The sequence below is a fragment of the Haliaeetus albicilla genome, chromosome 1 (genome assembly GCF_947461875.1).
Source record: "Haliaeetus albicilla chromosome 1, bHalAlb1.1, whole genome shotgun sequence".
Taxonomy (NCBI): domain Eukaryota; kingdom Metazoa; phylum Chordata; class Aves; order Accipitriformes; family Accipitridae; genus Haliaeetus; species Haliaeetus albicilla.
This window is the reverse complement of record NC_091483.1, coordinates 59,510,079-59,537,663: the sequence shown is the minus strand read 5'-3', so window position 1 is coordinate 59,537,663 and position 27,585 is coordinate 59,510,079. Positions and strand designations below refer to the sequence as shown.

Below are 27,585 nucleotides of genomic sequence, written 5' to 3'. Positions count from 1 at the left end.
CACAGATCCACTACTGAATTTGTCCCTCTGACTGTGTTAGAAATGGGCCTTTGTCAAGTCACATAAGTAATTTTGAAAAGGTTAGCTACATGCATAGGTTGGAACATAAATGCTGTGTTATAGATACCAATTTTCTGTAAATTATTGTTATTATGCATTGATCATGACAATAGGAAAAGGTTGAAGCAAAATCTTATCATGAGTTTTTACAACAGAATATTCTATTGAAAGTTGAAAATCTCCTTCTGAACTTCCCTTTTTAACAAACTTGAAAGTCCTTTATACGTCACTGGAAACTTTTCTTGTTCAGACAGTATTTATTTACTTTTATTCTTTTTTTTTTAACTTTGTAGGCTTTATGCAGTCGGTGGTCGAGATGGAAGTTCTTGTCTTAAGTCAGTAGAATGTTTTGATCCTCATACAAACAAATGGACCCTCTGTGCTCAGATGTCAAAAAGAAGAGGTGGTGTAGGTGTAACCACCTGGAATGGCTTCTTGTATGCAATAGGTGGTCATGATGCCCCAGCATCAAATTTAACATCCAGGCTGTCAGACTGCGTAGAAAGGTAATATCCTTAATACGTCTTTACATAAAGTTATTAATGAATGACTGTATTACAAATAGCAGAAGCACATGTGATCCATAAAATAATTAAAAATGACAGTAAATACTTCATAATGCACTGCATTAAGTCTTTGCTGTCAAGTATTTCTGAAATATGCTTTAATTCTCTTCCTTCTCCCCTGCCCCCCCCGCCCCAAATTGTAAAACTCTTCTTTCCTGTTATCTCCCAACGCTTACAGTGATTCTTCATCATCCATCTTCTCCTTCTACTAAATTTCTTTATGCTGGGAGATAAGACTTGCTCTCTACCAAAAAAAAGAAAAAACAAAATAAAACACCCCCTACCCCCTCCCCCCCAAAAAACCACCACAAAACAGAGCTGTAGTTTTCAAACTTTCAGTGTCCTAATAGACCCCAAAATACATAGTGTGGCCCGTACCACTTAACATACAGATGTTGCACTAAAAAGACCCCGGAAAGGTTTGCAGATAGGAAGCTACATCTTAGGAAATACCACATTTTTACAGGAATACAGATAATTAGAAGCCCAAGAGAAAGCAATAGGTCCATGTATTTTTTTCTGCATCAATATTCTCTGAAACAAAGTTACAGAACACAACTTTAAGAAATAGGAATCATTTTGTAACGCATTTTGTCCTCACTCTTTAAGTGAGATGAAATTGAGGACCATCAACCTCATGGAAATAGTTCCTTTAAAAAATTACCAGTTTCATAAAACCACACTAAGATTCTGAGTATTTGTTTACCACTATATTTTGGAATAAAAGTTGCTTTTCCCAGATAAATACATTGGTTTATAAATAAATATAAAATAACTTAAATTGAAAAGTAACTTCTATATGTAGCTCACTAATCACCCTCTTTTACTACATTATACTTCTATTTGCAGCATGTGCTTCAGGCAATATTTTTACAATACAGTTATGCTTGCATGCATTTCTGTAGTACTTTGACTAGAGAACTGCAGATAAAATTGTTAGAGTTCACTATATCTATGCTCTTCATGCAAGCAAATTAAAACTGGTATCTTCCAAACTTGCTTTTAGCAAGTGTGATCTTAGGATGGTTTCAGCCAAATAAGTATTTTCTTTGTATAGTTCTTTAGAGCCCTTCAGAGCTCTGTGATTATAGATGCTTACAGCAGAACTGATGTAATCTTAACATTGTCTCTTTCAGTCAGGTTAAAATATGTTCCTTGACATAGGAATAGCATGAACTCTCCTATGTATTTCTCAGTTTGACTTGTAAAGAATGTTGATATTATTCTAGAATCACATTTAATGTTTTTCATTAAACCATCTGTCTTTTCCTGTGCTGATGCTTCTGATGATACAGAGCTATGATTAAAGAAGTGCTGTAAATTGTCTTAAGGGTTTTGCATTTCCCCCAGAATTTTCACAAACTGATTTTGGGGTTGGTTGGGTTGGGTTTTTTTGTTGGTTTTTTTTTAATGGTAATCAAGTAATTCTCTTTAGTACCACACTCAGCTTTAACAGCCTGTGCTTTGACATGTAGTAGTTATCACTTAGAGCAAGCACTTGCTCTACTACAGTGTAGCAGTAGAACTGTTCCTGGAGCGGTACATTTAGACATACAATAAGAAATGTAGTAAGAGCAGCTGTATGTGTATGTATGTATGTATTATTATGTGGAAAGCAGCACAAAGTAGATACTTAGCTAGTACTGACTGTATTACCAGATGACTAAAGAAACATTTTCAAAGACAGTATTTGGGGGGAGAAAGTCCTTTGAAATTAACACCCAAATCTGTGCTGTCCTAATAATACCTGTTTTCTACTATCTTGAGAGCATCAATTCCAGTACATTTTTTTTTAGTTTTAGAGCATAACACGAATTATCTTTCAGGTATGATCCAAAAACAGATATGTGGACTGCTGTGGCCTCTATGAGCATTAGCAGAGATGCAGTGGGAGTATGCCTTCTTGGTGACAAGTTGTATGCTGTTGGAGGATATGATGGTCAAACATACCTTAATACAGTGGAATCTTATGATCCCCAGACAAATGAATGGACACAGGTATAGTTTCTGATCAGACTATATACTACTATTTATCTTGTTATTTCAAGTGTGCCTCTTTCTGCAAGGAGAATTCAAATACTCTTCTAAGATGAGAAGCCTTATTAGGCTGTTATCTGTCTCTTTTTTTTTCTTTTTTTTTTTTCTGTCTACCATCTTGAGATGATTTCTCTTGAATTGACATTTGTTAACTTCTAATAAACTGCCTTCTTTCTTTGGCAAGAGTATAGCTGTTTTCTTTGACAATTTCAACTACTGTTAATAAAATGTATTGACATGTTCCCCAAACTGTCATAAAGGATTTTGTTTACATGACTTCCTATTCTGAAGATAAATGATAAATGTAGATTAGTTTTAGTTCTGATGTGTCCCTCAGCAAGTTTATCAATTTCTTCAAGGTTTTAGTCATCTTTTTGTAGATGATCCCTTCCTGATGTGAATGCTATGTGCAGTGTGTGCAACTTTCAGGAAGCTTTTTCCCATTTCTCTTTATGCAGCTCAAAAACAAAAAATTAAAAAAAAAATCTTCAATTCATGATCAGAAACTGTTACTGTCAATTCAAAGCTTGGTTACTTTTACTTTTTTATAGCTCCAGCAGTATGCCTCTCTGTGGGAAGAGCACACACAAGGACATCCTGGGCAGGCTGTTCTTTGGTATCTACTGCCATATGAGATACCCTAAAGCCTCTATATCTACAAAAGGCTGGCTGATACAGCACAGAATCTGTGGGAGACCAAGGCCCTCCTGGAGTCCAGTTGCAGGCCAGGATGAATGTCCAAGGTCATCTTAGAACAGCATTAGACACCAGTATTTAGGCAGCTGAATTCTCACCTCCTGAATATGCTATCCCAGTAATAGCCCCAAATTGCTAATTCAAAAAGAGAACTGAATTGCTCTCTGTAATAATCTTTGTAACAGAAAACTGAGCTGTTTCCCCCCACTTCATAGTGCTGCAAGATCTTAAAGCATAAGTCATCTAGGAGGCTCATCAGAGCTTGGGGCCTTCAGTGGCAGTACTGGTAATGACAGCCCATGGCATTATTTGTCCTGCTAAAGAAAAAAAAAGTGTACCAGAGGAGAGAAACAGTGCTTCTGACTGTTACAACTAAATTAATTTCGCATGACATCTAGGTGGTGACCATCTGTATGTACCTTTGTATCCTTAACCTTGACCCTCTGTATCTCACTGAATCCCATGATCCCAGTATATAGGACAGTTCTGAACCCATACTGGAGGGATTTGGAAGTGTCTGTGTACCTTCCTTCTGCCTTGTCATGTCAGCAGTCTGTCACCACTTCATCCACACAGAACTCAAAAGAGGGTAGTGGAATTTTCTCAGCTGAAGTTTGTCAGAGCCACAGACAGCTCAGGATAAGTCTGTTGTTCCTGGAGAAAAAAAGAAATAGGGGAGATGGCACAAACACCCTTTTTGGTCTCCAAGATAAGCTCTATAGCACTTAGTGTGCTATTCACACACATTCCAATACTATGAAGTTTAAAAGGGGAAGCTAAGGTGTTAGAAACTACCTTCCTCTTTTCAAGTACAACAGAATCTCAGCAGAAAAGGGTCTTGCTAGAAGCAACTTCTGCTTACAAAAAAGGTATAGAGACTGGGAAATTATTCTGATTTCAAGAACGCTTAATAGGATTTTATCAAATATTCAAGTAATAAGGAGTGGTTGCCCCTGTCATGTTTAGCATTTTCTGTTTGAGAGAAAAATGCATCCTTTTGCCAACTATTACTAAGTTGTCAGACTGTCTAGCTCAGGTGTCCAGTTTGTACCATAACAAAGGATTCTTTATCCTGTAATACCAAGTAATTGAAATTATCAAAAAGAAGTGTTGCATATTCTTGGGGTTTGCTATTCCTTCCTATCATATAAAATATCTTCACCCTTTTGGTGGGTTTGTATCCAAGTTTTGGACCAATTTGCTATTTTTTTTAAGTCACATTAACAGAGCATGGGTGATACTGTCACTCTGCTACAGCTATACAACTGTTATTACAAGCATTAATTAAACTGTCAGTTTTGGGGAAAAAAATACTTAAAGCTGACTGCATTTATCTCACGGATGTTGTTGGTTTTGGTTTTTTGTTTTATTTTTTTTCTTACAGGTTGCACCATTGTGCTTAGGAAGAGCTGGAGCATGTGTTGTGACTGTAAAACTGTAAATGATTTTTGCTGTGAAGGTGACATTCTTCTCCATAGACTCGGATTCAAGCAAACTACCAGTGCACCAATAAACACCAAGTGCAGGATATCTACAACGGCAAAGTGTTTGGTCTCAAGCTAACATGTACATGTATTCTTATGGACCAATATCAAGCACTTTTTAAAAAATCATCTTTGCTATCCATATGTTACAAGAATTCTGTTTGTAAGAAAATCAGCTGCAACCAGCCAGTTGCCAGCAGAGGACTTCTGTTTAGGAAGTGCTAAGAAATAAGTAAACTCATTAGTGAACTCACTATAATAATAAAATGTTACAGATCCAGGGCCTTGATGCCCCAAACATGCAAAGGAATGATGCTATAAATGGATATACTTCCACTGATATAATTGAATCTCTCTCTGGGTGAAACAAGTTATAGGATTTGACCCCCATATGTTTAATTTGCCTATAATAAACATGTTTGGCTGTAGGTATCTGAGCTATTAAAATGCAGGCTGACAAACCAATGCAAACCATTGTAAATGGCAGGTGTAATGCCTGCCTTGGAAATGAAGTTGTGTATTTGGTGAATCTTTTGCACTTTTATCATCATTCCTAGTTTAGCAAACTTTTTATTTAACCAAAGCCTTATTTTAAATATTGTCTTACTATGCTAACAGAAATCTGCTATTTAATAATTTCTGCCAGAGATTTTTGACATCCAGTGTGTTTTTTGGATTTTCAAAGTTTTTACGTGAGATGCAGAACATCGTACCTTTTTCTCTACTTTGGTTCTTATATTGACTTTGCTATTTTTAATGAAAAATCTATAAGCATGAGTTACTGGAAGAATTCTAAAGTGTGATTAAAAGTTAACCAATTTAAGTTTTATATTTGCACTTTGGAATTTTTTAAGCATTCCATTACATCTAGACTAATTACATTTTTACATGAGGCTTTGCACTAATTTGAAAAGTAATTTTATAAGCTGAAAATGAGACAATTGTCTATCTTTACAGTAAGATTACTTCAAAATGTAAAGGGGCCGATCCTGCAAGACGCTTAACTGCCACCACTTAAGCATGTTCAGCATCTTACAGGAGAGTTTACGTGTGCCTCACAGGATTATATCAAATTAGTTACCTTATTTAACAATTGTTGAATTTTTTCAGATACTTTATAATTTGCCTTTCTTGAGCCCTATGCTGTTACACAGAATTGCTTTGAACGGTCTGAATGTTCTCGAAGAGTCTTTTTTTTATTTGCTTTTCTGTGCCTTGTTCCTTATGTTTCAAGAGCAGTAGGTAATACGTGCGTGTTTGTAATGGAAAATGCGGAGATGTGAGCTCGTTGAATGTTTTTCAGAAGTTTGAAGCGTCCGGCACCCAAAGTCTTTGTACATTTGTAATTTTAAATGTGTTGATGCTGTCGGTGAACTATTTATTGTTTTAAAAGAAATTACTAAGCGGTGAACCTTTGTGATGAAACCGGCACTGTTCGCAATTGAATACAGCTGAACTTAAATGCAGTGGTGTTGCCTTAGCGCCTTTTCTTCTCTAGCTTGCGGTCCATTTCGTGTACCGGTATCCGCGACTTAGGAGGTCTCGTTAGGAAACGCTGTTTTTACCGCTCCTCCGGTGGGGCGGCCGGTTTTGGAAAAACTCCCTTTTCCTTGCAGCTCTTCCCCCCGCCCCGCAGGCCCGCCGGCACTCGCCGCTTCCAGAGCCCCGGGCGCTGCGCCCGCCGCCCGCCCCTGCCCCCTGACAGGGTCCCGCCCCTTGCCGGCGGAGGGAGGGGCCTGCTGCCGCCCGGCGCCTCGGGCCCGCCTCCCCATTGGATGCGGGGCGGGGGCCCGCCTCCCCATTGGATGCGGGGCGGGGGCCCGCCCTCCGGCGGTGACGGCTCTGCCCTTCCTCCGCCTTCTCCGTCTCCGGGGTGACAGCGACGCCCTGGGCGGGCGGGGTCGGGCTCGCCGCTCCGCCGGCGGCGCATGCGCAGGGGGGCGCGGCGCTGCGCTGCGCAGCGAGCGGTGGGCGCGATGAAGGTGAGTCTCTTCGGCCGCCGTACGGGCGAACGGGGTCCGCCGGGGAGCCTGGGCCCCGGGCTCGAAGGCGGGCGGGGCCGTGGTTCCCGCTCCGCGCTGCACGCTCCGGCTCCGGGTCGGGGGCGTCGAGCGGGGCCCGCCACGGGCGGGCGGTGCTTGCGGCCTGGGGAGGGGAGCGGGGCGCGGCGGGAACCGCCCGCTCGTGCTGGCCTCCAGCGAGCGGGAGCCTGACGCCGCGGACCGGGGCTTCCTCAGGGGAGCCAAGGCCGCTCTCGCCGTCCGCCCTGCCCCTGGCTCCCGGGAACGGGCCGCGGCAGGCTCCGGCTCCGGCAGGGCTGGTTTTTCCCGCGGCAGTTGCCCGTGCCGCCCGAAGCCGTTGCCCCCGTAACGTCTGCCGCCGCCGCCGTGTCGCTGGGCCTGGCGGGGGTGCGAGAAACCCTCCTCGGGCAGCGGTTAAACGATGGGGCCAGCAGGAAAGTTTCCTACTCGAACCCCTTAGGGGCTTTTAAGTTTCTGCGTTACTGTACAGCGAGAGCATGAAGAGCTGGAGCGTGCCTGCGCTCCCATAATGATTTTCTTGATCGTTGGTTTGTTACAGGTTTTATTAAATTTTTTTTCAACATCAAACATGGTTGTGTGATGTTCTTTGTGCTTATGGTATGTGGTGCTCATAATTTTACGCTTTTTGTGAGTAAAATGCAAATTCAGCGTGAAGAATGCCTCAGTTCACATTCACCCAAGAGAAGGGATGGGGGACCTTTGGCAAAGAATTGAGTAAGCCTGCCAGGTGTTTGGTGGGCACCAGATGTTGGTGTTTAGCTGATGGTGTGGGAGGGGAAAAGTCCCGATAGCATGCTGTGAAAGTTGTGGGCTTTATCTTACACCTAAGTTGTAGAAAAATCTTTGTAGGTAGTCCACAAGGAAAAGGAATTTGAGAAACTTTTCCTAGTGGGAAGTCTGAATCTCTTTTTACGGTTGAGTAGCTTTGAGGTCTTGGCCTTCAAGACCCAACAATTCAGAGAGGACAAAATAGTTACATGTCTTTAAAACTGTAGATGTTAAGCCTTCTGCTTTCTGGTCCCAGATTTTTCCTTGAAAGTTAGAGAACTAAACATTCTCGTCTTTGGACGTGAAGGGGAGAGTCTCATGCAGTTTTTTTATTCCAGTGCCTCTGTAAGAGAAAAAATAATGGTCATGACAGAGTCACAGTGGTTCTCAATACAGACACCCAGCACTGGAAATTTCAGATTTTTCAGGACAAACCAAAAGACTTTTCTGTGGAATTTTGGTACTTTGGTGCATTAGAATCACCCAGAATTTGTGTTTGAGGGTTGGGTTTTTTTCATCCACAGTACTCATAGTTGTTAACACGTTAGGAAGTTCTTTATTGTTATATGCTTATAACTTTAAGATATGTTATTTCCCACTTTTTTTTTTTTTTGTCTCCCAGCAAGTATTCAGTCTACTAGAAAAAGCTTGGTCTGGTTCACCTGTGCAGTTTGCTTGGCAGAAAACTTTGGGAAATTTCCTTGCTGTAACAGGGTAAGATTACAAATATTTATTGCATTTGTCCATAGAAATCACTGATGAAGAAAGGGAATTATTCTATATGTTGAATCTTTTTTAGAGGTGATCGTGCTGTGAAAATTTTTGATCGTCATGGTCAGAAGAGAAATGAAATCAGCTTACCAGGGTAGGTACTAAGATGGGTTTAAATTATTCTCTTTGTTGTTTTCTTTAAAATCGTTTCTCTTCTGGTCAGGTGCTTATACAATGTGAGAACTTACGTAGGAGGAGATACCATCTCTGATGAACATACCTGGAAAAGAAGACAAACTGTTGAGCATGTATGGGATCTGTGACAGCAAAAGCTGAACTCATAGTAAGCTGTCAAGGATAGTAAAAAAAATATATTCTTCTACCTGAAGCACTCCTTATTAGTAATAAGCTCAATCTACTTCATTAAAATGTTAGAAAAAGCTCTATCATATTAAAAGAGAACATAATGAGGTTTTAGACAATATATCGGTGTCATGCTGATTGTGACCGTATTCTTGCTACTGTCAGTTTTTTAGCAGTTTGTTATCATAGCCTTACTGAGGAAAGATACCCTTTTGGTTTAGTGCTTTTGCTTATGTCGCTGGCATAATGTATGCATTGGCATTTTTACTTTAGATAGAGAGTGTACTTCTGAAGTGAATCTCGCTGTTTTTCTTGCTTATCACAATTTGGTTCACATCAGAGAGTGATGGTGGAGCGTATGAACTGGATTCCTTTCAGGCGAAATTTAAATAGTGGTGTGGAAGATGCAGTCTAACTGCTAAAAGGCAATCAGTCCATAGGAGCAGCCTAGATGTGGCCCAGAGGAAACTTCCCTAGGTGTAAACACTGTGACATCAGGTCATCGTACCATTTTGTTCTATAAATCTACTTTTATTGGGCACCATTACTACCTGATGCAGCAGTAGTTTCATTTGCGTACTCCTCATTTCTTTTTAGTATTTTACCTGCTCTTAGCTTAAGTATTCACGCAAATTCGTGATTTTTTTATTTTATTTCTAACAACCTGATGCATTTTGATTAAGGTAGAGCCCTTAGTCAAGGCAAAACTCCCACTAAGGCTTTAAATCTGAATCCTCTAATCTACAAGTCTGACTTTAATTTCTAGAATGTCACTTACATATCCCTGTATCGTTGGTAGATATGAGCCAAAATCACTTAGCTCCCCATTTTAGAAATACATTTTTTTTGCAGTTCATGGTAGTTGCCACCTTGCACCAAACCAAGAGATGCATTTCTCATTGTCTTTACCAGACTCACTTGTATCTTACTGACCATTGCATCTTGCTGTCTCGTTTCAAAATCCTGTTCTGGTTAGCTGCCATTCATAATGTGGGCTGGCTATGTCAGTGTCTTTCGCTTGGTAGTATCCATGGCCCAGCTCATTCTGTGCTGTGTTTTGCACAATGTATGATAAATGCTCATTCTCTCCAGCAAACTGCCAAAACTGAGGAAAGCTGTGTGGAATCAGTGGTGAACTCTGAGAAAAGCTTATGTTGGACTGGGGATCCTCTACTGTGGTGGGCTGGTGAGGGTGGTGTGAAGGGGAGTTTGCCTTACTGATGGACACTGATAGTACTACCTTATTAATGCACAGACATGACCCTTTCCTTCAGGGAAACATGTAACATATAAACCAGTTTTAAAATGATGTGTTCTCAGGGCAAGGCAGAGAGGAGAAAAAATTTGTATAACCACCACATATCCTAAAGGCTTGTTGACATAATTAACATCTGCTTGTGGTAGTTTGAATAGTACTGACTTTTTGAGCCCCGCCCCCCCCCCCCCCCCCCCCAGCAAATCATCTACCTAGATTAGGTAGTTCTTTTGAATTCTTATTTCCAACCTTTCGCTGTGATTGAAGAATAAATTCTCTCTAATTATTACTATTAGAATAAAATTCAATTTTTGCGATATACCGTTTAAACAGAAACAAGTGTGCTTATGTGGAGGTTCTCCCCCTCAGGCCAAACTTTGCTTCTTCGTTTGCTGGCTAACTGTTAACCAACTGCAATTGTTAACTGCTAGACCTCTCCTTGTGTAAGAATGGAGTTCAGAATGTCAAATATTCTCTACTGTAATAGTTGATGTTATAAGCATCTTCTTACCATTATGTTGATAGAATTTGTTTTGTTTACTAGTTATCAGTCTGTGTTTTTCCCTATTTTTTTCTTTTTGTCCTTGTTATTCCTGATGTTCTGATTGGCTGTTAATTATTCATGGGCATGTTTTGGGAACAGACCATACTTATTTGCTAGAATAAATTGCTAAGGTTTTAAAAAGAGAGGGGAAACTGGAACTGAAGGCTTACTGAATTAGTTTACAGCAATGTATGTTTCAGTAGGACACATATGAAATTGCTTGCATTAGGAGTTTTCATTTGAGTGGTAATGAGAGTGAAATTTTTCAGAGATACCTTTTTAACCTGAAACTATCAACTTATCTAGAAAGAAAAGAGCAGTGTCAGACAGCATAGGTTCTTAGTCTGCAGTATATGATGCTTTAAATGTGTTGTAAACAGCACTGTTTCCAATTCACTAGAGACCTGTGGGTAAGTCTGCTGTCCTCTTCATTCTGGGAACTATTTGCAAGTAGAGGTTTTTCCCTGTTTCTGCGTAGGTTTCTTGTCCAAGTTCATTATGCTTGTTGAACTATGAGAATAATAATCCCAACACTGAATAGCTTCCTTACAGGGGATTTTCACTGTCTCTTGAAAATCAAGGTGGCAGTGTTTCAAGTACTACAATGTAGGTAGCCGTCTCTTTTTTATGACCTTCCTTTCAGCCTCTGTCATTTCGATGAGATTGGAGTAAGGGTGTGGTTGCTGTAAAAGTACACTTTACACGATCTGTCATGGGTTTGCTTGGGAGGAGAAAGCAAGGACTGGGACTTCAGCTAAATAATTCTGGCTGTTTCTGTACAATTATAAGCGTATTTTCACATTATTAGTGAAAGTTTGTTTTTTTTCTTCAGTAACTGTGTTGCTATGGACTGGGATAAGGATGGAGATACTTTAGCAATAATCACAGACAAATCTAGTGCCATAATTCTGTGGGATGCGAACACAAACAAAACAAGCCAAGTAGACAGTGGCATGAGGTAAGAACACTTTTTTTAAAGCGTGTATTTGAAGGCTTGGACCACTGTGACTTGTTGATGTGGAGGATAATACTGCAAAGATCATCTTATTATTGGAGTCTTCATAGCACATACACTGTTAAACTAACATGCTACAGTTTGTTGCTAAATTCTTTTTGGTAAGATTTGCTGGTTTTGAAGTGTTTGTTGTGGGTGGGGGTTTGGGGGTTGGTAGGGGATTTGTTTCTTTTTTAATTGCCAACAATGCCAAAGTCTCCAGAGAGCTTCTCTTCAATATTTTCACTCTGTGGTAGCAACAAGGATGGGTGAATTTTTTGTGTATCTGCACCAGCTACACTTTCTCCAAAGTACTTCGCACAAGTGAAAAGGAGCTTAAAAGTAAGGGAAGTGATTTAAGTGGTGCTAGGATTTTTTCCCCTTAGATTTATAAAGGGACTAAAATGTTATTCACAAAGCAGACTGGTTTAGGATGGGAGGAGATATCTGAGGTTATCCTACTCTAAGGTTCAAATCCCTACCTTTCTGAATTTGGCCACAGACTTAAAACTCTCCTGAGGCCTACGTAACAGTCAGACATTGGGTTCACAAATAAGCTTGGTTTAACAACTAAACTTTTAGCTTCTTTGAATTTATTCTACTAAACTATTGCCCTCTACATAAACATTCTGTCTGTAGAAAAGAGTGTGGAAACAAATCTGACCCATGTTTGTTAGGGCACTCACCTGAGCAGAGAAACAGCTAATTTTGGATACTGCTGCTATTTTATTTACTTGAGTTGAGACAAACACTCCTTCTGATTTAACTCTTCATTTCTAAATTTCCTTTGTGTATGTTTTGGGGGTTTTGGGGGTGTTTTGTTGTTGTGTTTTTTGTTGTTTTTTTTTAAGTAGTAAAAGATACCGAAATGGGAGTGGTTTATCCATTAAATCAAAAAAATTCAGTTCAGCTGGAAGAACTGAGGGGTGGGGGTTATGTTGGTTTCCATAAAGGTGGGTTTTTTCCCTGATTTATGTTGAAAACCCCATGTCTGGAATATGGAAGTATTCCATATTTCGATTAACATGTACACTTGTGCTTTATAAAATTGATTTGGAATATTGGATACTTGATTATGAGATATTTCCATATGTTACAGCCTGGTATCCTATATGTGTACGTTGAAACTGAACTTAAACTGTACTGAAACAATAAATAACTTCTATACAAGTTATTCCACTCCTGAAAGAGTAAAAGAATTGTCACTTTGCACAAAATACACAGTGACTTAACCTATACGTGATTTAATGAAGTTATGTTTTGAAGATTGTTGGTAGAATGTTAAGTCACACGTTAGAAAACAGTTTCAAAACAAGTAAATGATTGTACATACAAATGAGAAATTTAAAGTGATTACTTCTTCCTACTGACTAATCAATTATATGTAGCATTGTATAGGCATCTTGTTTAGGTAATTGTGGATTAGTGAGTTATTTCTTAGTCATTACATTTTTGTCATTATTAGTTATTACATATTATCAACAATATGCCTTTTTTAGCACAGATATTATAATGATTATTGTTTATAATCTTCTTTTCTGGTGGAATACATGAACTTTGACGTTAAATTTTTTTTTTAATGTTTTTCCAAGTAGGGGGTTGGGGGTTTTTAATAGGTCAATTTTAAATTATAGCTATTTATGTAATTGAAGCAATTTGTGAAGATGTATATATATGTTATATTGTGTGAAGGAATAGACCATATTGTACCTCCTTTTCATGTGCGAACAAATATTTGGGGGGGAAAGAGTAACTTGCCAGTATGCAAGCAAAAAAGAGCATAGAAGGTACTTATCGGAATGGAGTATGCAGTTATTGCAGTTCCTTCACGATCTTTCTCTCTAATATCTGAGGGAAATTGCTTACTGGAGGCAGTCTCGCTAGAACAGTATATATCAATTTAAGTGCCTAATCCTTCTTGTGTCACAATGTGATTGCTTAAGCAGAATAAGCACTAAGACATATAAAAGCTGTGATAACCATGCTTTTCTGGTATCCTCCTCTTTTTGAAATTAGAAAAGCACAAACAAAACCCTCCAAATATATATTGGAGGTCATTTTATGTGTCAATATCTGAAATCTGTTTCAAATTGCTATTGCATGCTTACAGTAAAATTTAAAAAGATGGGAAAGGCATTGATGGGAATAACTGCACTAATTAGAAAATTCTGATTAAAATTGTTTTGCTTAAGAGGCTTTTCTTTTTTAAATGTGATGTATAATATTTAGCAATGTACCCTTAAATATACACCAAAATAGGCCTCGGTGTATCTGAAACTTCAAGTTAAAATGGTTCTTTCTAACTCACTACATTGACTAGTACTAAACCTATTCACTTGGAGTTGGCTGAATTCATAGGATTATTGAAGGACAAAAAAACAATGCAGAAAGTGACTGGAAAATTTCACATACCTTCATGGTATCTTTGAGTGTTTTTTAAAGCTGCATAATTGTCCAAATTACCCATGATTCCATCAAAGACTGTTGATGTTTGCAGACACATTTCCATTTGTACAGGTCTTATTACATTACCTCACACCTACCTTTATTACTTTTACTATTTCATGCACACTTAAATAATTCTGATACTTGTTGTAGAGAACATTTGCTTAATTTAAAAATTTTGCTTGGTCTGTGTGATTGCATAGAACTTCAAAACAAATATGCAAAATGTTTTTATATGTAAGCACATGAAAAGAATCTCTATGATACAAAGTAAAATTTTTCTTTATTTTAGAGATGCAATGTCTTTCTTATTATGGTCTCGAGCTGGGACTTTACTTGCTGTTGGAACAACAAAGGGAAACTTACTTATATATAACCGTCAGACTTCTCGCAAGATTCCTGTTCTTGGTATGCATTGGTTTGAAACTAAGCTTGCACATGTGAAAGTGGAACTTTGCTAATATACTTAGATTCCTTTTTAGTTCTGTATATGAACATGCAAGTCAAAAACGTCCTCATACTGAACTTGCACTTTGTTTTGTTGCACTTACCAGATTATTTGTGTAGTATAGTAAGTTAAAAATATATATACACACATACCTGGTACTGCCTCATGGGAAACTTGTGTTATCTTTCTTGAAAAGGATTTGTGTGGTTGTTCTTGTTACTTTTTCCTACCTGCTTAGAGTACCTCTGGGCAGAAGGGTTAAGGATATAGCACAGTCCCTAGAAATTTGATGCAAAGAAATGGAAGAACAGGGGCTGTGCAAGTTCCCGTAAGGTCAAAAGACTCCCATCTGGGAGTAGAAGATTATTTTTTTTTTCTAATTACTCTTGAATTTGTAATTGCTCTAATAAGTTGTTTCACATTCTGACAATCTGTGTTTGAGTGGCCAAATAGAGCATATTTCCATCTGAGATTTTTTTTGTGGTTGTGTTCATTTGTGTTGTATAAGTTTGTTTCTTTTTCAGGTAAGCACACTAAGCGGATTACTTGTGGTTGTTGGAGTACTGAAAACCTTCTGGCTCTAGGTGGTGAAGACAAAATGATTACTATAAGCAATCAGGAAGGGGATACTATAAGACAGGTAGTATTTGTAACCCCTATTTGATTTTAAGGCATACATTAATACTACTGGTTCCCAAGAAAGGTGGGACCTATAGGAGCTTATGCCTTTTCAGTCCCGCTGCTTTCCAGGACAAGGAGCCTTTGGGAAACCTCATGTAGGATGAGGGCGTATCTAAACATCTGAGCCTCTGTATTACGCAGTGTGATTTATATTAGAGTCTCTGCAATTCTGCTGTGGTCCTGCCTAAACATGTTTCTCTCATCCTTGATCCTGATCTGTATCTGTTACAAGAGAATCCTATGAGTGCAGTCTTAGGCTGACTTCCCCAGTAGCAGCGCAGGACAGCTCTCACATGACTTTTTTATAAGGTCTTTAGGAACTACTTTTAGTGTTGGTTTTGCTTTAGATTGGTTAAACAAAGATCTCGCCTCTGATGTGCAAGGATTACTCCTAGACTGGACCTCCACTGCATTATTGAGAGGCTGATTCCAGTGTTTCCTCCAGGTACACTCAGATTAGCTAATCAAGCTTTCTGTTTGTTTACATGCATCACAGTCCTTCTGAGCAATGTCAGTTGCTGCATAATACACAAATGAATATAATTAACTTTTTTAACTTTAATGAACAGTGTTTCACTCAAGATTTTCAAAAAACCAAATCTTTCATAGTTCATTTTATATGCTTCCATCTGTGTGTCTGAAGATCACAACTGGAGAATAATACCCTAATAAATTTGTTAGGGTACGTTTGTGCTTTAAACTAGCTGGCTTAGGTAGTAAAAGCAGTGTAGCTGAGACAACAGAGACCTAAGCAAGGCTTGCTTATGAGGTTTTATAACCTCATATTGACTACAAAAGCAACTAGATTGCTATCACTGCCTAAACCAGATCAGGTATGTCCCTATCAAAATGCATTGTTAGATATTTAACTTGTATGCCTTATTCTTGGTCTTCCTTCTTTGAATTTGCATTGGAGTGACCATGTTTGTGCTGCTTCATTTAGCACTGTCTGTATAATATCGTCTTGCAAGTCTTCTTCCTCATCTGGATCTTTCCTTCTCTATTTGGATTTGTATTTCTGTTTCCTAGATATTTTTTGAGTATATTCCGTGATAACATGTCATTATGATCCAAACTGAGGTCATGTTTTCCCCAATTTTTTTCTTAGTTTTGGTATTAAATGCAGTAACAACTCTGTCTATCCTTAACACTAAAATGTACAGGGCAGGAATAATGCAATTATTTCTCATCAGTATTTGCTGCATTAACTGTTGATTTCTCAATCTGAACTTCTTTCTTGCAGACCTCAGTGAGCTCAGATCCCAGTGATATGCAGTTCTCAGTTATGAAGACTGATGAAAGAATATCAACCAGGGAAAGCACAGTAAGAAGTCAATACAAAATACTGCAAAAAGTGTTAATCTGATGTTTCAGGGTTTCTGCTGGCAACCAGTATGGGCCAGGAAGCAATTTGTTCTTCCTTAACTTAAAATTTGGTGTTGAAGATTTTTTTTTTTTTTTCTTTTCCAAAACTTTCCTTTAAAGTAAAGCCATACCCCTTTATTGGTTAAGGATGTGTTCATGAAAAGCACAGTGGTTAGCGATATTACAGATAACAGAGCAGTTTTGCAGTGGCAGTTATCATAATAGATGGAGACATTTGCAGGGACTTAAAGAAATACATACAATATAAATATAGAACAGTATATTCAGTGTGGCAGATGGAACTAGAGCAGGATTGTCAAAATTGCAGAGGTGCTGCCTTTCAGAAGACAGATTTTCAGCTGTCATTTTTGGGAACAGATCACTGTGCTCTCAGTTTTCATCTTAGGCAAACCTGAGCATCTATGAAACTAAAAGCCCTGGTGTCAGCCTTCTTGTGTGAGCATTATCCTGTGTCTGTCTAAATGGCTACGGTTTCATTGTCTTCATCTTTCTTGATAGAATTGAAGTCCATCAGATCAGTCAATGGTGAAGTACAGAAAAATGGGGTAATGATAACTATTAGCAGAGCATATTATTAAATGATCAGCAATGAAATACCAAGACAAGATATAGAAAATCCATGAATAGTAAGGTGGTACTGTGTTAGAATTTGTCCAGTTCTATACCCTTATACAACATAATTAAATTCTCACAGATTTAATCTATGGAGTATAGGTGTCAAGAAAGACTTTTTCTCCATGTTTACATTGACAACGACCTGTAAGAGTTTTTTGCCTCTCTGCATGGAGTGAAATGGTTTCTGCTTCCTAGGAAAATTTAATTAACAGATATTTTGAAAATGCAGGAACTGAGGACTTCAGCCTCAATTGTTCTGTTGCTTCCTGGGTCATGCAATAGCCTAGGCTTTGCAGGTTTTTGTTACAGCTCTCAAGTTTGCTGTAAAATGTTAGGGAACATTCTGTAACTCTGTAGTTCTTGTTTGTGCTTAGATGGTCTGTCAGCAGCTCTAAACCACATAGCATTTATTGTCTACATGCCTGTTGTTGTCCAGGAGGCTTGGCTTTATAACAATCACTTCTAGGCTGTTAGTTGTGACATCAGAAAAAAACACCCTACAAGTTGGATCAAAATAAGTAGTACTAGAGTAAACATCTTGCTCTGCAACATAAAATAATTCCTGTAATTTCTTAGAAGAGTTTAAGAAATAGTATTTGTTAAATACTTCATCATTAAGCTGCAATGGAATTATAAGCAAACTGTTTTAAAAGGCAGAAAACATACTTTTTATATTTGGGGTAACTTTAGGAATTATACGTCAGAATTGGAGTTTGTAATTCTGGATTAATGGATGTTTAGGTCAACATATGCCTTTTTTTCTCAGTTTGAAAATACTAGCTTTGTATTTCATTCTTCCAGCTCTTATTTTAGGAGTAAACCATTGTCTCCTTTTTAGACAAGGAGAGCTGGAACAGAAGATCATGTAAAGTAAATTTGGAAATAGCCCTTCAAAGTACCTTTGTCAAAGAATAAGGTGAAATAAGCTGCTCCTTGCTATTTCTAAAATGAGAGTTTTACTCTTGCCTGACAATAACGCACACTCTAGTAACAAAAATAATCTTTAAAAAAACAACCAAAGTTCAACTTGTCTTCCGCTGTGAAGTCCAGCGTCTCTATGGGATTCATCAAATAAAATGCACTCACCTAGACTGATATCAAACTATAAATATTGCATGTCTATTACACACTGAACATGCTGTTTCTTCTGGAATTGTCTTTCTGTCTTTGAAGTCTCAGCAAGTTACTTGAGATAGCAGTGTTGTGCTAGGCTTCAACCTCCCACATAAAAATTCAGTGGATCAAACAACACAACGTACTTCCAAGTGAGAGTAGTCCAACAGGATAACCCCCTGTGACCTGTTGCCTTTTCCTCTGAGGAAGTGGAGCTGACTTAATGCTTCTGTAGGGAACAAGTTTTGAATTTGAGATGTGTGTTCTGCAGGGCTTGCATTTAGATCTGTGAATCACTGGCTTACAAGGGGAATATCCTGAAAATCTCTTCCACTGTTAATAAAGATTCAGAATTCAGATCCATGGGATTCTCAAGGATTATCGAAAGTCCTAAATCTCATCTTTTACTGAAGATGTAGGGCCTTGTTTTAAAGTGATGCCATTCTTACCAAGTTAATTCTTCTTTTCATTCATTGGCAGGTAAGTGTAGTGGTCGGCAAGAAGACTCTCTTTCTTTTTAATTTGAATGATCCTGATAACCCGATTGATCTGAAATTTCAGCAGCCTTATGGCAGTATTGTAACCTACAGATGGTGAGCAGAACTTTCTTAATGAAACATACTAGTATTAACAAGCTGAAGATTTTCCCAGTTGTTTTGATTAATGCTGGAAATGAAATCATATATCCCTTGCTTACACTGGTTTTTTCTTGGAAGTATTGTAGCCTTTGTAATAATTCCTTTCCAAGCACAAAGAAGTCTACATTTTGTAATCATTTTACTCGACAATTCAATGGCTATAAAAGCAAAATTTTCAAATATAATCACTGTTGGTATGCTCAGCTTTAGAACACTAATACTGTTGCTGTCCTGACAGTAGATTAAACTGAGGGGTTTATAGGTTGTTTTCTGTTTGGATGAGTAACTGATGAAAGAGCTAGGGGTGGAGTTGTATACTTCAGCTAGTTCGTTGGTTTACAAAGTTGTGCAAAGTTCTTGTAGCCTCCCTGCTATGCAGTCCAATTGGTGATGCTCCTTTAAAGAAATCCCAAGCTAGAAGTTTCAACTCTGTACCCAAAAAGTAGCTGTACTGTTTCTATGTCTTTGGATTATGACACCATGTCTTTTAATGCCTGTTCAATCAAAGTAGAATTGATGTTTATCCCTTTAGACTACAACTGTCTAAGAAAACCTGTAGCTATATGATTCTTAATTTATGGCTACATGTCTAACATGCATACCTGGGCTGTTTCCCTTGCAATGATTTCTTTGCAGCTAAGCTGACGAGATATTGTTTGAATTCATCCTTACACTATTTCTGCCTTAACCTCATTATTTCTACTTGACACTATGAAAAGTAAACAGACTATCTATTCAAAAACACAGATTGTAGCTTTGGTACTTCCACTGTGTTTGCAGTAGTATGCCTTAAGGGCACAGCGACTGGCATTATTATTTTTAGCATAGCTTCGATGGGACCAAGTCAGCCAGAACCTTGAAATGGAAGTTTCCATCTTCTGGCATGCTTATTCCAATAAAGATACCAGAGGTCTTTCTCCTGGCATCACTGACTGCCATGTATGCAGCTTGCTGAAAGTAAAGTGGCATTATAGGATGTAGAAAAGAGGATAAAGATGACTTATAAATGAACTCTGGGCACAAACATGGTTTTGTTCTTTAAGAATCTTTGGTTGTTTTTCACTTAATCTATTTTATACTATATTGTTCTATATTATATATATAAATTCCCATAATTTGATTATTTTTCCTGTTAAAGGGAGGCATTCACAATTGCCCCAGTAGTCTGAAAGAAAATGCATTTTGCATATTGCATAAATAGATCTCTTTTCTTAATTGTTGTTTTTTTGTAACAGGTATGGTGATGGCTACATTATGATTGGTTTCTCACGAGGGTGTTTTGTAGTCATTTCTACACACATTCGTGAGATAGGTCAAGAAATCTTTCAAGCTCATAATCATAAGGATAATCTAAGCAGCATTGCTATATCACAGTCATTAAACAAAGCTGCATCATGTGGAGACAATTGGTAAGTGGTAGTTTTATACATAAAGAATGGAATTCATCTCACATAACTGTAGCTGTTAGGCATCAAAGCTAGGCTCCCTAAGGCTTCAAGGCTCCCTAAGAAGTCAGTGCAGAGAAAGTGAGGTTAATTGTTCTGTGGAACTGCCTCTCTACCTAAAGTTTGGAGAAGCTAATTTTTACCAAAATATCTGCAATTGTAATTAACTTTATTGTAGTTCATTGTAAACAAAAAAAAATTAATTAAACTTTAATATAGATTATTCCTTTTGATTCTTTCTTTTTCTATGTTACTCAGCTACAAAAATGTCCAGATTTCTTTCCTATGATTTATTGAACAATTCATTTAAAGCTGTACTGAGTATGCTGATAGCCTGATCTCCTCCTCCCTGGTGTTTGGTCTTACCTGCAATCTAGACAAAATTATAAATGTGCAAGCAATTAAGGAAACTTATAGTTAAAGAGACCGGAGTTTTTTTCCAAAATACGTTGTGCATATGATAGAATATCACCTTTAGCTCCTTGTCTGCTACTCCCTGATTCTGTGATATCTGAATTCTTCATTGAAAAAGGAGCTGAGTGATGGTAGGAGTCAGACCATTCTGTCTGTCCTCACTTCTGTGTATGACCTTAACAGACTGCTGATTTATGACACTTGCACATCAAGAGTGGTATAAGTATGAGCAAAACATGGTGAAACTTCAAGCACTTCAGCTATTGTACAATAAGTATTATTTCTTGAAGGGGTTCTTTAGCATATATTGAGTAACATGACAGCATAAGTAAACTCTGTCCCTTTTTATGTGAAGCAGGATTGAAAGCTAGTTTTTTGCATCTGTGCATTCAAGCGGTGTTTGTCCGTCAGGAATGTGTTTTTAACCTAATCTGTATTGTACCAGGTCAAAAGGGAATAACAGTGTGTGTTTCCCACCTCTGAGTTCTTTCAAATTGGATTTGTGCCTTTTCCTCAAATTTCCGTTCTCTGAGCAAATCTTTTTGTACAGTGATAGTGATATACCATTTAGAGTGTTGGATAACAATGAGTGTGTGTTGCTCTTTAGGAAAAGGAAGGCATTTTGCATTTGGAGTCTATTTTTTCTCCATTAGGCTGTCTTGATTGGGTTGGGGTTTTCCACTTTATGATGACTGAGATTTATATTAGTGAGAATGACTGTTTATTTTTGTTTTAGCATTAAAATCCATGATCTGTCAGACCTGAGAGAAATGTATGCCATAATAAACTTGGATGATGAAAACAAAGGTATGTTAACAGTCTCCGTGAGGATAGAAATTTTTACATATTAAGTAAAACAGAATTTTGATGGTGACTCCGTTTACATGAGTGAAAGTACTGTTGTTGGAAAAACTGTGTAAATGTAGAATTTATCACAAATTCCTTCTTTCCCAACTTGTATTTATTAGGGGACCCATAGCAAAATGGGAACATATTTTATTTTGTCTGTTCAAAGTATAGAGAAGTACAGCTCTCAGAATATTCAATCAGTTAGTGTTTTGGGTTTTTGAGTCTGTAATACAGTATATTCAGATTACTAAAATAATATACTTAACTGGTTTCTGCTTTTTCCCATGTCTTTTTCTGGTGGGTTTTTTTGTGCTTTTCAGCATCTCTTGTACTGACATACGATACTTAATCTTTTCTCATCCTGATATATAGGATTTGTACCTGTGGCTTCCAGAACATTGTTACAAGACTATGTTCTTGGGTAATGAGTTACCAGCATTATCTTCTTTTGTAATGTCTGTAAATACTTCAGTTATTATCAAGTCTTCACTCTTAGGAAAATGGTAAATTAGTAAATTATAGGTTTGGTTTGAGTGATGCTGGTTAATCTTGAATTATATTAATTGGTTATGTTTGAGTACATTAGTACATATATTCCTAGGTATGAATTCCTACCATTTTCACATTTTAAAGCAAAATAGTTGTTTCTTGGTTTCAGTAGTTAAAGAAAGGATTTTTTTTGTTTGTTTGGTTTTTTGCAAAAACTTGTGAATGTTTTAGGTGTAGATCAGCTGGCTTGGACAGATGATGGACAGTTGTTGGCAGTATCTACACGAAGAGGATCCCTCCATGTTTTCTTGACAAAGCTTCCAATCCTTGGACATGCTTGCAGTACGCGGATTGCATACCTCACTTCTCTTCTTGAAGTTACTATAGCCAATCATGTGGAGAGAGTATGATAACCTCTTCCTTTTAAACTTCATTTAGATATAACTAAAGTAAGTATTAGTAGTGGATGAAAATGGTTTGGGTTTATTTTGTTTTGTTTTCTTACAGGAGCTACCAGTCACAGTCTCTGTTGAAGTAGAGCCCAGTTTTGTTGCTATTGGTGTTTATCATTTGGCTGTAGGAATGAACAATCGGGCTTGGTTTTATGCACTTGGAGAGAATAGTAAGCATAAATTTAGTTCTCTTAAAACTACTGCATCATTGTGTCTTTATTAATTCGGTATTGTGTTTAGCAGTTCTGGACTTTCCACATTGTACAATAACAACTTGAATTGCTGTATGGTCCTGTTAAGACCAGATAATGATCTTCACAAACTGAAGCAGTTATGACAAAGCATTGTAAATAATAGAAGTAAAACTTCACATTCAAGGTATTGGTAATGAAATGTAGAACATTTCTTTCTTTTTTTTTTTTTTTTTTTTTTTTCTTTCAGATCGTGTTGTTAACCAATGAAGGACTTCTAGGCTTTTGAGACATTATTTGACGGTGTCTTTAAATACTAAGTTTGGCAAAGTACCTAGGGATTGTATGATCAGAGGGTTTAAATTCTCAGTTTGGTAGATGTTCATATTGTTTGCATGGGGTAAGGTAAAAACTGGTTATGCTATGTCCAAATTTTAGACAGTGGATTTAAAGCTTTCATGTCTCTCTAAGCATCACCTTTTTTGACTAATAATAAATTAATCAAAACTGTAAGAACACTAGTCAGAGTTGCATAGAAAAACAGTTTCTCTTGTACTTTCTACTCAGTTCTCTGCTAAGAAGAAAGTCTCTGTACATGTGACTTGTCCCCTCTGCTTAGTTGTGAGTTTTTCACATCTGGTTACTCAGCTGCAAATTTAGATGATGATGAGTGAAGACCTATACAAAAATCAAAATATTTTTAGCTTTTCTTTTCTGTTTGAATTCTTTAGATGTAAAAAAGCTTAAAGATGTGGAGTACCTCGGGACAGTAGCAAGTATGCACCTTAATTCTGATTATGCCGCTGCCCTCTTTGAGGGTAAAGTCCAGTTGCATATGGTAAGAGCTCTGGCAATTTGGAGTGCTGAACTAATGAGTTGATCTGAGCTGAACAAGTTAATGTAATTTTAAAAATGAGAGAAAATTGAGTGATCTTCAGTTAATGGAGATAAAAACTAAAAATCTTTTAGAATTTTTTTGCTGGCTAATTAAAACATAAAGCTGAGTTCCTGTAGACTTTAGAAACATAACCTAGTTTAGAACAGGTGAAGAAAAAGTGTTTTCTTCTGAACTATTTAACAAGTTTTAGTTTAGAAGTCTCTGTGGGAATTTGACAGAAGCAGATGCTGGGTTTTTAAAGGATGCACCTGCAAGTTTGTTTTCATCTCATTTCCTTACAGTTTGATACAGGCAAAACTTTGATACCTCATTGTTAACGGTGGAGTTTTTCAGTTCATTCTATTCTTTATATTTAGATAGAAAGTGAAGGTTTGGATGCTCAGGAAGAACGAGAAACTCGACTCTTCCCAGCAGATGATGATAAATACCGAATTTTGTGCCATGCTTTAACTAGTGACTTCCTCATATATGGTACAGATGTGAGTATTACTTCTGTTTTTAAAGATTCTTTTAGATGGAATGTGTTTCTATCTGTATTATTAATCATACTTTTAGCAAAAAAAATTGTGCTTCTGAGAAGTTTACAGTGGATTATTTTCTATGCAAGGATTTTATGCAAATACAGTCAAAATTGCATCCAACTTCCTTTACTGTTGCATTTATATGAGATGCAGAGAATTTCTTTTTAGGTGTTTCAACAAAGATGGGAATTAGGAGGGCACTGAAGAAGGATGTGAACATGCTTATGGATTTTTTTCCAGAGATTTTCCTATGCATGAGGGGGAGTTTATTTTACTATTTTCTGGCACTGGGAATACAGGGCACATTTGGCATTGTAGTATTGTGCTCTTTGTGATGCAGACTGATGTATTGACCTTCCACAGGAAAGGCAGAATCACTGTCTCCGCTGTTATTACTGGTTTATTAACTTGAGTGGTTTTGCAGCAGTTGAGGCCTTTCCCAGCTCCTCAGTACCTAAACTGGTACTGGTAAATTTAAAGTACTAAATTCAAAACTGATCAATTTGATATGTGCAAATTTTACAATTGACTTCAAAAGCCACCTTTTACTTTCAGTGTTGTTCTTTGTGCAACACTGATTGAAATACAGCATTAATCACAAATCAGTTTGCTTTTCTCTCCTGAATTAGGTACATGTGTTCTTAAGAATGTGTGGTTCTTCCTTGGAGGCAAATTTTTCAGCTTTGTTTGAAAGTTAAGCTTCTCTCAGCAACAAGGCAGGTATTTCCCCTGTTTAGAGAACTGTACAGTAAATACAGCTTGTCTCCACAAAAACCACCTGGAAGTATTTTTCTTTAAACACTCTTCATGCTTAGCAATCTAAGATGGGAGAAACTACAGCCAAGTTAATTATCTACTTGCCACTTACTGATGTCATTATTAGCTTTTTCTGTTATTTCTCATTAGACTGGAGTTATCCATTATTTCTACATTGAAGACTGGCAATATGTGAATGAATATCGGCATCCTGTCAGTGTGAGAAAAATTTTCCCAGATCCCAATGGAACCAGATTGGCTTTCATAGATGACAAAAGTGATGGCTTTGTTTATTGTCCAGTAAGTTAGTGTGGGATACCCATACAATTATATTTGCAAGCAGGGTTTTCAACTATATGGTGTTTTTAATAGAGAATGAAGGAGCTTTTGTCACTCCAACATTTATGCCGGTAGAAGAAACTGCCAAGGAGGCTTGAAGATAACTTAATGGTAATATAAGGAAATAAAAATCTGTCGTATTATATCAGGACAATTTCATTATACTAAATTCCTGATCAGTAATTTTCAGAAATGTATGTGTTTGTGTATTCAAATACAAATATTTTAGCCCATTAACAAACACTGCCAGTTTCACTGCCTGTCCCTATACCTTTTTTCTAAGAAAAGTAAATAACATTCATATAATGTGCATTTTCTCCATTTACTTCCCTTCTGAATTAAAACTATTTTGTTATTCAGAGTCGCTGCTTTTAAGAAAACTTTTTCTTAATATAATTTTCATATTTCTGCACTATTTATATTCTTTTTATTTTTAATCATAACTGGGATGAATATTTAGTTTGTCTCCTTAGTCACTTGCTAGTAATTTTACTTTTACATTATTTGTAGGTAAATGATAGATTATATGAGATTCCAAACTTCTCACCAACTATTAAAGGAATCCTATGGGAAAACTGGCCAATGGATAAAGGTGTTTTTGTTGCTTTTGATGATGATAAAGTGTACACTTATGTTTTTCATAAGGATGCTATTCAAGGTACTGTAAATGCTTTTAAAAACTTATTCACTATTTTAGTTAATGAAGTAAATCATGTTCTGAGTCTTCATTTGTCTTAAATATTTTCAGAACTGCATATAAAAATAAATAGTACTACAGAAGTTTTGAAGTGCAACTGATAAATAGAAAACTAGTTGCTTTGTAGTTTCTCTAAAGCTTCAACAAGGCATTTTGGTCTTAATTCCCTAAGCTTCTTGCTATTATAATCTTTTGTCTGAAATTTACACGTTGTACTTCAATTGTATTTTGAAATGTTCATGAGAAAATCTTAGGATCGGGGTGACAAAACTTGTATTCACTTACACTGTTAACCAAAATTGTAATCATAGCAATTTCTGTATTTGTGACAGAGAAATATTAAGAAATTTACCTACAAACGTTTGGAAAATGACCTTACTAGTTTAGAAGATTTAAGTTATGTATATTTACTTTACTGAAAAATATGCACCACACAGTAGATGGTGACTACCAGAATTAGAAACCTTGAATTAATGCCCTACAAATCTACGTTATTTCAGCTGTGACTGCTTGCTACACTTTATACCATGTAGGGATTTTTTAAATGATGTCTTCTTTTCTTCCTGATCTTTGAATCTAGGATCAAAGATTATTTTGGCAGGTGGCACGGAAGTCCCCTTTTCCCATAAACCTTTGTTGTTGTATAATGGAGAATTAACTTGTCAGACTCAGAGTGGAAAAACAAACAATATCTATCTAAGCACTCACAGTTTCCTTGGCAATTTGAAAGACTTTGGACCTAATGAGCTGACACAAATGCTTTCTCAGACTTTAATGTTGAAAAGGTACCTCTGTGTTTTAATTATATTGTGTAAATTGTTCTCTTCTGTGCTTATAGCTCAATACAGCATATCCTGATGATTTAAAAATGTCATGCTGAATATTGATAAATTAGATTGATCCATAAGTCCATGTAGCTGTCTATGCAGACCAAGCAAAATAAGTGACCCAGTCGTGCTTTATTTGTTTTTCCACTGTCAAGTAAAAGCTAAAGTAATTTTTTTCAAGACTAATTTGGGGTTCTATGACAGTGGCTCTTCCAAAACTGGCTGAAGGTGCTTCTTCCATACTCCCCTCCCACTGTAATGAAGCAATGCAAAATCAGTATAATGGAAAGAATGCCAGAGTAGGGAAAGAAGATGGTTTCCTGAAAAAGTGTGGTAGAAAGAGAACTGTAAGTTATGCATTTGTATTTCTTCTTTCTTCCTGACACAACTTTCTCCATGGTTTAGAAACAAATGCTTTTTATGTTTTCCCTACCATAGTATTAGGGAAAAAAAGTGTTTAGAGGGAATTTTAGGTATGAATAATACTAGTTTTAAATGCGTTTTACCTTGTATAGGTTTTCTGAAGCATGGGAGGTGTGCAGACTTCTGAATGACCAGTCTGGTTGGAATGAGCTGGCCAAAGCTTGCTTACATCATATGGAGGTGGATTTTGCAATACGTGTTTATCGGACATTTGGTAATGCTGGGATGGTGATGTCACTAGAGCGAATAAAGGTAAAAATGTAGAGTCCGTTTTAAATAGGAAACAAGGTGATTTAATTCTTCTCTAAGAATTGCTGAATTGTTATTTTTGTGGGGATTTTGTTTATTTTTAAATAGAAGGTGAATTATTTTCAAGGGAGGAGGTATAGAGGAGAAAGTGTCCAAACCACATAACTCTTGCTTAGTTTTGTCTTGAAG

General features: G+C 37.2%; 2 protein-coding genes across 13 annotated transcripts in view; both read left to right on the top strand.

The window, feature by feature from the left end:
• KLHL5 (kelch like family member 5) overlaps positions 1-6,309 on the top strand; it is a 65,436-nt gene extending 59,127 nt beyond the window's left edge. For all 9 annotated transcript variants that reach the window (XM_069791681.1, XM_069791673.1, XM_069791663.1 and 6 more), the window contains 3 exons: positions 354-566; positions 2,453-2,624; positions 4,744-6,309. In XM_069791681.1, coding sequence (XP_069647782.1) covers positions 354-566; positions 2,453-2,624; positions 4,744-4,800 — 442 coding nt within the window. In that variant the 3' untranslated portion in view covers positions 4,801-6,309. The remainder of the gene's footprint in view (positions 1-353; positions 567-2,452; positions 2,625-4,743) is intronic.
• Positions 6,310-6,720: 411 nt separating this feature from the next.
• WDR19 (WD repeat domain 19) overlaps positions 6,721-27,585 on the top strand; it is a 47,811-nt gene continuing 26,946 nt past the window's right edge. For 2 of the 4 annotated variants that reach the window (XM_069791569.1, XM_069791559.1), the window contains exons 1-18: positions 6,727-6,825; positions 8,276-8,367; positions 8,453-8,518; positions 11,359-11,484; positions 14,258-14,373; positions 14,938-15,053; positions 16,338-16,418; positions 18,689-18,801; positions 20,082-20,255; positions 21,442-21,512; positions 22,275-22,447; positions 22,551-22,665; positions 23,418-23,524; positions 23,941-24,063; positions 25,012-25,161; positions 25,711-25,858; positions 26,478-26,682; positions 27,240-27,399. In XM_069791569.1, the coding sequence (XP_069647670.1) occupies positions 6,772-6,825; positions 8,276-8,367; positions 8,453-8,518; positions 11,359-11,484; positions 14,258-14,373; positions 14,938-15,053; positions 16,338-16,418; positions 18,689-18,801; positions 20,082-20,255; positions 21,442-21,512; positions 22,275-22,447; positions 22,551-22,665; positions 23,418-23,524; positions 23,941-24,063; positions 25,012-25,161; positions 25,711-25,858; positions 26,478-26,682; positions 27,240-27,399 (2,190 nt within the window). In that variant the 5' untranslated portion in view covers positions 6,727-6,771. Of the gene's footprint in view, positions 6,826-8,275; positions 8,368-8,452; positions 8,519-8,589; positions 8,708-11,358; positions 11,485-14,257; positions 14,374-14,937; positions 15,054-16,337; positions 16,419-18,688; positions 18,802-20,081; positions 20,256-21,441; positions 21,513-22,274; positions 22,448-22,550; positions 22,666-23,417; positions 23,525-23,940; positions 24,064-25,011; positions 25,162-25,710; positions 25,859-26,477; positions 26,683-27,239; positions 27,400-27,585 lie in introns of those variants that run through there. The other 2 variants (XM_069791587.1, XM_069791578.1) reach the window with 2 other exon arrangements.